The sequence below is a fragment of the Camelus ferus genome, chromosome 10, assembly GCF_009834535.1.
Source record: "Camelus ferus isolate YT-003-E chromosome 10, BCGSAC_Cfer_1.0, whole genome shotgun sequence".
NCBI lineage: Eukaryota > Metazoa > Chordata > Mammalia > Artiodactyla > Camelidae > Camelus > Camelus ferus.
In genome coordinates, this window is record NC_045705.1 from 20862778 (window position 1) to 20875014 (window position 12237).

Consider the following 12237-nt stretch of genomic DNA (forward strand, 5'->3'; position numbering starts at 1 on the left):
ACTTGTCATAAAATACCCTGAGACACACGTCTTGGAAAATCGAAGTGTCAAGCTCAGCATCTTTGCCACATTTCAAACTCGGTAATTACCTTCTCTCCCAAAGGGAACCTGTTTTATGTATTTGTGTCCTTTCTAGGTTACAGGTTTCCCAAAGGCAATGATCCTGCATTCCGTTCACTCTGTACAGTGCTGAAGTGAAATGCATGTTTTACAATAACAATCTAATTATTCCACATCCCTCTGAGCTACATGATGACCTGTTACATACTAATTGCTAGTAATATAGAAACGTACCTGCCTCATATAAACCCTAGCCATAAACGCGCATTTTTATTCGACTTAAAAGTAAATTGCTTATTTACTTCTCCTTTGCAATATAAAAAGCCATTTTTCTGCCATCCCAAATTGTAAGTCATCACCAAATAAACCACACTGCATTTTAGTCAGTCATTTTTATTGTCTGCAGAGTTTTTTCTAACTACACACAACAAATACTTTGATATAATCTAAGATAATAAAATAGTTGAACAACTTTTTTTTTTAGATTTACATTTATATAGAAACAATCTGTGGAACTCCTTACCTCAAAACTAAGGTGTCTAAAAACAGTGATTCATCAGCATTGCTTTAAATAATTGTTTGGTTAAAAGTTGCAGTTTTCATTCTCAACTGAAATATTGTCTCCATGCATTGTCTCTTGGGTCCAAAGCTTAAGGCCTTGGGAAGGTGGCCAGGAAGGAAAGGATGGCCACTCTTCTCTCTGCCCTTCCCTTGTGCGGAGGACAGTGATTGGAACAGGGTTGTCATAAAAGCCAGGAAGAAAAGAAATCAATTGCACGTCTCTAGTTTTCAAAGGTCAAAGACATAATGAGTCTTGACGGAACAAGTCCCCATCTGTAGACGGGAAGTCCCACCATGATGGCCCAGCGCCTCCCAACACTCCTGTCCTTCACTAGTCATGTCAGTTATTACCAACAGGCTGTGGGCACTGTCCTTAAGTTCTCCCTAGAGGCCAGTCATTTTGTCACCTTTAGTTTTGTCCCTTGCATTCTGTCCCTTGGATGCTGTGTCTCACTTCTTGGTGCCCAATCAGGGTCTACACCCCCTAAGAAATGCCTCAACCCACCCTCAAATCCCCCAAAATGCCTAAGAGTGAAGACCCCACGGAGACAGTGACTTCAGTGAAATGCCTCCCCGGGGATGCTGGGCCCCAGCCTATATCATCCCGTTGATCTTAGTCCATTCGTAGATGTCCTGTTCACACACTATGTCGGAGTTGACGAGGAGGTATCTGTCGCCCACACAGAAATGCTTCTGACAGGCGGCACACTTGAAACACTCCAGGTGGTACACTTTGTCCTTCACCCGCATCGTCATCTCATAGGCACGGATCCGCTTGTCGCAGGAAGCGCAGAGACCGTCCTGGCCAAAAAGCCTGGAGGACAAAAAAGAGAGAAAAGCCAAGAAGATAGTGGCAGAGAACACTGGAAGGCAGGGCTTGAGGATGGATTTCCAAGATGGCGGGAAGCAAGGAAGAGCTGGGTCCAGACAGACGGCCGACTCGTGCGTAGTTGCTCTTAGAAGGAAGAGGGTCCTCTGGGATGAAACTGTATCTGTGGCATTTGTGTTTGGCATAACTCACATCCCTTTGCTGAGCTCTCTCCCTGCCTGCTGCAACCACATTCCATGCCTACAGGCTGCCCTGGCCCCGCCTCTGTGGAAAAGACTCTAGGCTGAAGTGACTTAAGAGGATTAGGCAAGTGTGGTGTGCCTCCTCCCAGAGGAACTTCTCATTTTAGAAGAGGAGGAGCAGGCGTAAACCCCTGGGGGCCCCTTTGAGAGGAAACTGACCAGGAACGCAATGAAATGGGCATCTCTCTGAGGCCCCCAAATTCTATCACATCAACAGCCACTAGTTCCACCCAGGGGGAGGGTTGGTTTTGAAACTCCTCCAAAGCTACAAAGGCCATCTCCACATGGTTGTTCACTGGGAGACAGAGGGAGTTCAACAGAAAACATGTGGTGTGGTTAATCATGCCGCAGAGATCTGGAGGACAAACAGCATCTCGCCACACAGAACAGAAGGACTGAATTCAAGATCCTCGCTGCCCAGATGGCATGAGGCTCTGGAGAAACTCCTCTTCTGACATTGAAATGTCAGAACTAAGTCTCAGTTGATTGGTCATTGATTTCAAGCAACATTCAATGTCAGAGTGAGAGATGCAACAGGGCAGAGCCTAGGGCGGTGGTTTCCGGAGTGTGGTCCTGGACCAGCTGTATTTGCATCACCTGAGAACTTGCTAGGAATGCACACTCATGCTGCCCTGATTGAGACACTCAGGGTGGTGCCCAGCTGTGTGTCTGTGTGTTCCTGAGCACTTCCAGGTGATTCTGATGCAGGCTGAAGTTTGAGAATCAGCCCGCAAGAGTGGGATGGCACAAGCACTGGAATCAGAAGACTCGGATTCAGTCCAGGACTAGCCCTGAGTACCTGAGCAACCCTGGCGAGACATCTGATTGCTCTGGGCTAGTGCAATGGCAGTGATCAGAGTGTTCACCTCATTTGGCTGTTAGAAGGATCAACTGCAGCGTGTCAAAGCACCAGTGGCCAAGGGCAAAGCCAACGCTGGCTGTATTTTAACGCATCTCAGGGGTATTCCCAATGGTGGCAGTCTTGCTGCAGGAAGTCATTTTTGCACGTGCCTGATCACATGACATGTCAGCAGGTCCTTCCCACGTAAAACCTTTAGGGTAGTTTCAGGTGAATGCATGTTCTCCCAGGAAGTTCTTATTAACTTCAGAACAGCAAAGAAACAGCTGGTACACTCTGGGGGTTGTAGGGGAGGTAAGGACAGTTGACAAATTTTGAAACATGTGGGCAAAATGAATGGAATCAGGAAGACGTGGTGTGTGGGTAGAGAGCTCGTGGCTACAGCCTGGCCAGCTAATTTCCCTCCACATCCCACTTTTCATCTGAAGATCTCTGAGTGTTTTCAAGGCACCACCTGGGAGCAAACTCATTACTAGGGGAGAATATTTTATCCCGAGGCAGCAGATGGTGGAGCTGTAGGGAACTGCCACCTTGGAGGTCACGGAGTGGAAAGACAGTTCTGGTTTCCTGACTATTCAGTAAGTTGAGTTTGGGCCCGAGCGAGGATAAACGACTCAAACCAGTGTGTGTGGAATGAAGCCAACCGCCTGGGGGTGTGACCCTTATGGAAGGAGAGCGTTTATTAAAGGGAAGTCGGGGGTAAATTACAACACACATCAGGCAGCTAACGAAGGAGAGGATGGAGGACTAACATTGGGGAGACGAGTTCAGGTCCCAGCATCACCTCTAACTAGCCAGGTGCCCCGAAGCCAATGATGTCCCCTGCCCTGGCTTCTGTGTCTGCAGATGAAAAGCAAAAGAGCAGAAACAGAAAGGCCTCGGCAGCCCCTTCCAGCTCTGGTGTGATGAGACTTTCCTAATAGTGAAAATAGCCAGGACTTGACATCAAACTTGAGCATTCACCCCTGGTACCAAGAATTGGTGCCTTAGGCTGGATACCCCTGAAGTGGACCCTGCAGCCAGGATTTATTGAGGATGTGTAATCAGGGGAAACCGGTAAGGTGGCGAGGGAAGCCGGACAAAAGGGGTGGAAGGCAGGCAAATTTGCAATCTCTGGGCTGAGTCCCTCGGAGGGGAGATTCAGCCTGACTGCACAGGGACTCAGGAGTATGAGTCACGTCTCCAAGTGGCCCTGGCTCCAGGCAAGACTGCAGGACTTCAGTCTCCAGCAGTGCCAGTCATTACTGGGCCAGGTCCGCTGGGCATCTGGGGAGTGGAGTGGGCAAACTTTTGGTTATAACAGATGCAGGTGCTGGATGTTGAAAGTAAAACACTGGGAGGGAGCGGGAAGGGGGTGCTCCTCATAAAAATTGGTTAAAAAAAAAAGGGTGGGGATCCAAGGGGATCTGGGCTGGGCACTGGCATTAACAGCTACTGCTTGGTTCCCAGTGAAACAATATAATAGCACAGGGTTTCTTTAGGTTCTGCATGGAGGTCTCATAATATCTGAGGCTAAGTGTCTGAAAAGGACTGTAATTGGAAATTACATTGGAAATCATCAGAAGTTCTCCTGGGACTGGGGAAGAGGTGAGGGGGGTGGCTGGGAGAAGGACTGAACCCCATCACAGGACCCGTTTAGTCCCTCCTCCAACTTGCCTTTTGCAAAGACACTGCCAGATATGTTAAGAATGCACGCAAACAAGTGCATGGCTAAAGGGCCATCCCTGCAGCAAGAAACAGTTTTTCTCCTCTGTCAAGAGGTGTCATGTCTTAAGCTTCCTCCTGCCCATTTTAATAACAATAACATAAATATGAAAGGATGGCTGGAACCGCCTGCACTAACACAGAGTTAATTAACATGTTGCCTAGGAATGTAGCAGGGAGAAGAATTATTTCGTGTCACCAAGACACAAGTTAATTAACATTGGGTTCTCCCAGACTATTTTTTCCCTCTCCTTTTTAAAAATGCAAAAGATTAACAAGCCCAGGCAGCGCGGGGTTTATTCCTGAATGTTACATAAAACCACAGAGATAGGGAGCAGCCTGGGCTCTTTTGACCTGACTCTATCTGTACTTCATTTAATAAGATTCAAATGATTTGACAGGCTGTAGTCAGGGGGTCCAATGGGAATCATTTACCCGTCTGCTTTCTGCACTGACTTGGCAAACTGGTAGGGAGCAAAATCTCTATTTATCCTGCTTCTATTTTCTTGCAACTTAATAAAAAATAGACCAAAATTAAAATCATGATCCTTGGAAACCTGACTTCTTTTCTCTGAACCACCAAATTTGCGAGGATTTTATCAGGGAATTTAGGAGGGGAAAAAAGGCTTATTCTGTCAGTCTCTGGGTAAACAGATAAGCTTCCTTCACCATGGAATTGCTTGCTTTCTTTTTTTTTTTTTAATGTAAAATGCTCTGAGGGCAGGTTTGGGAGGAAGAGCTGGCCTGGCAGCCAAGGGCACTGGAGTCTAAACAAGCTTCGCTGGGTTGGGTGGTCCTAATGTATCAGGGCTGCAAGCTCCATAGACCCGCTGCCCCAGGAAGATGGCGAAAAACTGACAGTTACACAGCTGAGCAGATTTGACAGCAGAGGGCACAGAGTTACCTTTGCAGCAGCTAATATAAAACTGGAAATGCTAGAACATTCGGGGCAAAGGGAAATTCACATAGCCAAGAGTGTGACCCAGAGCATCCCAGATGGCCTCAGTGCCCATCTCAGTGGGTGTTCTAGAGTTCCTATTTTGCCTTTCCATTCCTCCATCTCTTTGTTCATTAGATAGTTAAAGAGTGTAATGATGGATGTCACGAGTGTTACTTGCAAGAACAGCTAACACCTATTTGACACTCATGCACTAGGCCAGGCCCTTTACATGTATCAATCACCCCATCTAATCCTCACCACCTTCGTGGAAGTAGGTATCACTATTATCCCCATTTTACAAATGAGAAAAATCGAGGCTAAGGAAGCTTAAATAACTTGCCCAAGGTTACAGAGCTAGAAAGCCATGGTCCTGGGGCCCAAACCTATAGCTGACTTCAGGGCCTGCCTGCTGTGCCTTGGCAAGAACATGCTTTCTATTTTAAAATTTCTCATCACATAATATTGGAACCTTACAAAAGCATATTTAGATCCTATGTGTATGTTTTGAAGCATGAAATGAGCTCCTAGGAACCCACCCTCAAACTCAGAAACTACAAAGCCCCCGTTCCTTTGGCTTTCCCTGTGCCTTCCTGCCTGACCCTCTCCCCCTGTCTGCCCCCCAGAGGGAACCGCTGTTCTGATTTTGTGTTTATCATTCCCTCGCCTTTAACATATCAGAATTTTACCCCATAGGGATGTATCCCCGAGACCATGCTTCTCGAAGAAGAAGAAAGGCCACCTGCTTCTCTGAGTGGGGCGGCTGAGACCCAGCCTCTGCCGGACCTCGCTCAGGTGGGCTGCGGCAGGAGCTGGGGGAGACAGGCCCTGCCCGGGGCTCCGGGGTGGGGGCCAGGGGTGGGTACCTGAGATAGTCTCTCCGGCAGAGCTTCCGGCCCAACTTGTAGTAGAGGCGCCGGCCCACCTCGCCCAGCCGGCACCCGCAGAGGTCACAGCTCAGGCAGTCCTCATGCCAGTACTGGTCGATGGCCTTCAGGAAGTAGCGGTCCCCGATGTTCTGCTGGCAGCCTCCGCATGTCAGCAGGGATGGGGGGATCTGCAGCACCTCATCCACTGGCTCCCTGGGAAGAAGGCCAAGCATTAGGGACAATGTCATCCCAGGGAGACGAGCGTGGGGGTCAGGGATCACCCTGGGCCCAACAGGGAACGTCACTCAATTGCCTGTTGGTGACATAAGGAGAAAGGAGAGGACATCCACCTAGGCCAGACTGCAGAGAGGCCCGGCCAGCCTTGGTAGGACCTTACATTCTAGGCCCCGTAAGAAGCAAGTGCAGGGCGCCAAGAGGCACTCAAGGCGACTGTAGCTGGTACCCCAGCCCCACACACAGTCCAGCCGCATTCTCAGCACCTCTGTCTCCCTCCTTCTTTATCCTATTCTCCCTCCTACTCTGTCTCCACACTTCCCTTTTTTCCTCCTCACATCCCCAGGACCCAAGGGCACCGCCCAACCCCAGAGGAGACATCTGGGACTAAAAAAGTTGCTTGCTGCAGGGATTACCTAGATGGCTAAAAATCTGCAAACTCCCTTTTGAATCTGTGTGCCATTCTGCCTCAAGGCCCACCAACTGCACGAAAGAAGAGGTGAGGAAGAAAGAAGAAAAGGGACCCCTAATTATTGTAGGCTGCTTTCCCTTTGCAAGATAAAAATTCCATCAGGATATAATAGGAATTCTCATTATTACTACTTTTTAACAGAAATTCTGCATCCCGTCCTTCTTACTGAATGAACCCTTGGAAAATCCCAGGTGTTAATTAAGGCCATTGTTAACCCTACAAAGGACATCAACTAGACCCTTCTGCACGTGAACATTTTTACAACAGCTAAACTGATTCAGATGAAGATGATTTAGGAAAGAAAATGAGGAGGGGGCAGTGATTGTTTCTGATAGAGTGGAAGATAGTTAAAAGGATTCAAATCTTTACTCAGGCAATTGTTAACAGTGAGCCTGAGATCTGTGTTCTTTCATTACGAAGTCACATAGCATCTCTAGTTCACTTTGCTTAATCGGAATCTGAATACTTTTGTTTCTCATTTTAAAAGAAATAACTTTATTTGCCAAAAGAAAATAAAGGGAGTGGAAGAAATGATTCTTGCGCCAAGTGGGACACAGGAAAAACCGAATACCTGTTGATCAATTAACAAGTACTCTTTCGAAACTTACTCAAACACAAATCTATTTTTCAAAAATCTATTACGTTTTGAAAAATGGACCTGCTTCCAACTGTGAAATTCCCAAAGAGAGTTTCCCCCTCAGTACCTGGAGGCTATCAATCTGCGTCTCCCATTTCCAGCTGACACTAACTTACCAAGTGACCTTGTGTCCTGATTGGCCTGTGACCACAACCATTTACACTTGGGATGGTGAGGCTCAGGGAATCACTGTTGATAACACACTGTGACAGCCCCAGGCGACTCTGTCTGTAAAGTGCACACCTCCCTGGGAGTATTTCAGAATACTGAAACTGAGCCAACACTTTGTAGAACATGTGTGCTTTGTGTGATGATCTCCTTTTAGAACAAGGAAATGTGAAATTCAAACAAGTTTTCTCCTAAAAATTCAAGTTTTTAAGAATTCACTGAAGCCTGACTTGCTTTGCTTTGTTTCCACGGGTTATACGTAAGGACTGCCGTTCTCCCTCCTGAAAAACAGCACACCCAACATTTTCCTGTGTGTCAGCTCAGAATTGCGTCTCTTCCCTTTCCACAGCCCGTGGTCTGACTCTAAGGCTTTCAAAAACACTCGTGGAGCCTCAACACCGCTGAATGCCCTAATGCTGATCCTGCCAACCAACTGTGAAAGGAGAGAATTTGCACTTAGCTGGTGCAAAACTGCCTGGAATTAAAATGAACTGCTCTTGTTACTCAGGGAGGCGGCAGGGGCCACTGATTGCACAGTAGAGGAAATCACCGTGTTCATGAATTCTGGCTGCCTTTCTGTCTAACTATTCCACATGCATATACCTAGGCAAGCTACTCTGTGTAATTTGGAGATGCTGATCAGACTGACCCCAGTTGTACTGACCCAAGTAAACCCACAATAGAGCATCTGGTAGGATAGTGGTCCTCAGTAGAAATGTTAAGCGAAAGAGCTATTGTGATGGCCTGACATGAGATAGGAAAGGACAGGATAAGATATTGGCTCTATCTATCTTTCTATAATTAATGATAATATCACATTATCTTTGGTGGATATTCCAAGCCAATAACTGAGTAGGATTCACCCTCAAATGAATATTTTATATTCTCCTAGAGCCCATCTGAATATTACACCTGAATATACTTCAGCCTGGATTTCTGGGATAATTTCTCAACAATTTCCAAGAGAGATAGGGGAGGGGGGGATATGCTGCAGTAATTTCTCAGCTAGCTGGTCCATCTCTTATGAAAGCCTGTCTTCAATGGGCAAATAGTAAAGCAAAGGATGGAGCAGACGAAGCATCCTTCAGTAGTGTCTGCTGTGTTACGAGGTTAAGATGTTTCAATTTTCTTATCTCTGTGAAAAAGCACAAACTTTGAAAAGAGCAAACTTCCTCCAGGGAACTGAAACCTCCAGATTTATCTTCTAATAAAAAGATTAGTGACTAAGTTCTGCTGACTGAAAAGACATTAGGCACCTTTCAAAGGTAATTCATCCAATTCACTCTTTTATTATAGCACTATGGTCTTGCCTAGGCTCTAAAAACTCAGGGCTAAGTTATAATTCTAGGTTTGTAAAAAAATAAAATAAAAGAGCAAACCACCCCCCTTTAAACCCAGTGTTTTTGTAGATATTTACTTTTAAAAAGGAATGTTATTTTTCTCCTGCGAATTTAAGGAAACTGGGCTTTTTGATAGACCCAACCTAGCTCCTTATAGAACTGGCTCTGAACCTTCAAGATTGAATAGTGATGTTTATATTCTCACTGGATCATGGTACTTCCTGTGTTTTATGAGAACATGCTGAGCTTTTATGCTGGTAACTGAGGGTAAAACCCAGGTATATAAACACCATAGGAGACTGAAATTGGGAGGAGGGGCTACTTCAATCAGGAAAGCACAATTCTTTCAAAGCAAGAAAAGAAAAGAAAACAAAACAAAATAAATGCCTCTTAAAAGCACAAATGGACAAATCATTAACCAGCTCCTTTGGTCTGTGTAACAAATCCCTTCAAAGGATTAGTTGGGGACTTCAAAGGAATAAAAATTCTCAAAACCAGACAGCTAATGAATCTTAAAAGGGCATTTGCACTGACAGCGAAAATGATATCTTAAACAACCCTTTCTCCCCAATGTTAACACTAAGGAACGGGTTGAAGGTATATGCTGGGAAGGGGATATTTCAAACCAGTAAGAGGCTCAGAAAACAAATGCAGTTCATTAGCGCTCTGGTTCCCTGACCCTAAACCCTTTGAGACTGTGATAAAAGTCGTGAAACTCTGCTCACCAGAAAAATTCACCTACACACAAAATGGTGCACTAACTTTCTAGGTTCAAAGATCCCCATCGGTGGACCCCGAGAGGCGAGGAGGGTACGTGTATCGAGATTAACTCCGTACTTAGCTACTCTAAAGCCTCTGGAGGCCTGCGTGAGCTCTGAGGTGAACGCTCGCACTCCCCTCTCGCGCCTGTCCCTGGCGCTGCAGGCAGCCGCCCCACCTGCGGTCCGGGAAGGGACCATCGGGGACTCGGGAGGCCTCCACTTGGAATGTCCCCCTTTCCAGGACCACGTGGACAAAGAAAAAGGGGGACCGGGAAGGAATGAGAGGGGAGAAGGGAGCAGAGTCGAGCCTCTAATGCTCTCGAGACTGCACCTGCGCGCCTCCGAGTTTCCCCTGTGCCTGCTCCTGTGTAAACTTTCTGGCCGGCGATGGCTTTGGGGAGCGTCCCAGGTTGCGGGAGGGGCCCGCAGAAGCGCTGGGCCGACCTCCTCTCCCTGCCGCCCGCCACCCAGCCCCACTCCCGGTGCTCCGGAGTCACCCGAGAGAACAGGGGAGCCCCGCGGAAGGCAGAGGGAGCCAAGGGCACGTTGCGGGCGCTCACCTTGAGCCTACTCGCCAGCTATCCCCACCACCCTGCTGCCCCCGGGCGCGAGGCCATGGATATCGTGGGTGGCGGGGGAAGGGGAGCCACACTTACTCAGACGGGTCCAGGCTCTTCCTCTCGATGGCCGAGGACATTGGGGAGGGAGGTGGCGTGCCAGGCGGCGGGGGCGCTCCCTTTGTGGCGCGGGGTTGGCTAGCTGCCGGGGCTCGGACCCCCTCGGGTGCTCGGGCGCCGCCGCCGCCGCTCCTGCGCCTCCTCTTGCTCCGGCGCTCTGGCGGCGAGCTCGCCCCTCCGCGCTCAAGGACAGTCACCGCGCTCCCTTCAAACGCCAAAGAGAGAGAGCGAATCACCGGGCTGCCGGCGCGCCGCGGCCGAGGCGGGGACCGGGGCGCGCAGCCTGGCCCCGGGCGGCTGCAGCTGCTGCTGCTGCTCAGGACTTAACCTTCCATCCTGGTCCCACCGCCGCCACCGCCGCCGCTGCCGTCCGGTCCGGATCGGCTCGCGCGCTGTCGCTGGCTCCGCACCGCCCGCGAGGATCGTGCGCGCCCGCCCGGCCGCCCCGAGCCCCTCGCACCTTCGGCCCGGGTCGCGGCGCGCAGCTCGCCGCCGAGGGCAGGGAGGGGGTGGCAGCCTGGGGGCGGGGAGGGGACCGCGCCTCTCTCCCCGGGCTCCCTCCTCTCTCGGGAAGGTCTATTTTCGCTCAGCTTCCCTCTGTCTCTGGTTTCATTTCCTTTTTCCTGATCACGATTCAAATACAATAGAAGGAAATCACATTTAAAGAGACAGCTGCCCAGTCCTCCCCCTTTTTTTCTTCCTTTTTTTTTTTTTTTTTAACGGGGCTCCTGGGATTAGCGGTACAAACAGCAGCAGCAGCAGCAGCAGCAGCAGCAGCAGCAGCAGCAGCAGCAGCAGCAGCAGCAGAAGGAATGAGTTGGCTTCTTAAAGGGACCAGCGTCGGGGATAGGGAGAGTCGCTCAGTGAACACCTCTCTTTGGAGAGGTGGCTGGGTTGCCTCTAAATCATTCTTTAGGGTTTCCCCTCTGTGGCGTTTCCCTTTTGGTAAATTAAGGTTGAAACTAAGCAGCGGGCCGCTCAAGGAAAAAAGAAGAGACAAAAATGTGAAATAAACACATACTGAGATGCACGCGTTCCGAGTGGCTTTCGCGCCTGTTCCGGGGTTAGAGATCCCAGGTCCGCGGACACCGTGCGCGCAGATGCCCGGGACTGCGCGGCTCTGCTGGCTGCGGGTTTGTGACTGCGTCTGCGCTCCAGAGAAGCGACAGGAGATGTGCGAGCAGGGACCGCACGGGCTGGGTACGCCTGAGCAGTGCCAGGGGCAGCTAATCCCGGGGGGAGGGTGGTTGGGAGGGACCACGCTGGTCTGATTCTCCACTCCATCTGCTGGCGGCAGAAATCCCTCCCTCAGCATCTTTCAAAAATCGGACTCCTGCGATTAAACTGGCCTCTGTAAGGTGACAATAGTACTCTGCAGAGAAAAAAGTGCCTCTCCAATGATGGAGAGCAATACTCGGGAGGTTCTTTTGCCCTGGGTCAGGGAAAGAGAGAGAAGCCACACTTGATTTTTGAGTTCAAGTTTCCCCTCCAACCCCAAGGGCAGATTCTGGGAAGTGAGAGAATGCAGAAGGAAAGAGGAGGAGGCTAATAGCCTGCCCTTTTGTAGAGCAAAACTTTAGGTCCCTTGGGCCTCATCAGAAGTTCCTTGAAAAATAATTGCATTCAGAAATGATTACTGAAGGCCTCCTTGTGCATGACATTAGTCACAAGTCTTGTAAAGAAGAAACTACCAAGTGCTTTCAGAATCCATAATTTATATGAACAATCTGGATCATAGTCATGGACATTTTATTCCCATTTTAAAGATGGCACTGAAGGGCCTGCATGAATTCATGTGAAAGTTGGTGGTTGAAATCAGATGTGCATCCTTGTACACTTCATTTTCCTGGTTCAGAGCTGATCCTCACTAACTTTTCACAAGTATAA

The 12237-nt window shown here is 48.9% G+C and overlaps 1 protein-coding gene across 2 annotated transcripts; it reads right to left on the bottom strand.

Annotated features, from left to right (window-relative positions):
* Nucleotides 1-433: 433 nt before the first annotated feature.
* LMO2 (LIM domain only 2) lies at nucleotides 434-11616 on the bottom strand. 2 transcript variants are annotated; one of them, XM_032488439.1, is made up of 4 exons: nucleotides 11372-11616; nucleotides 10330-10555; nucleotides 6059-6274; nucleotides 434-1435 (listed from the first exon to the last, which is right to left on the bottom strand). In XM_032488439.1, the coding sequence occupies exons 2-4, from the start codon at nucleotides 10368-10370 to the stop codon at nucleotides 1216-1218; spliced, it is 477 nt and encodes a 158-aa protein (XP_032344330.1). In that variant the 5' UTR covers nucleotides 10371-10555; nucleotides 11372-11616; the 3' UTR covers nucleotides 434-1215. The 2 variants fall into 2 exon arrangements, with proteins under 2 accessions (XP_032344330.1, XP_032344331.1); XM_032488440.1 differs by lacking the exon at nucleotides 11372-11616 and adding an exon at nucleotides 10679-10960 and having other exon boundaries at nucleotides 438-1435.
* Between the last annotated feature and the right edge of the window lie 621 nt (nucleotides 11617-12237).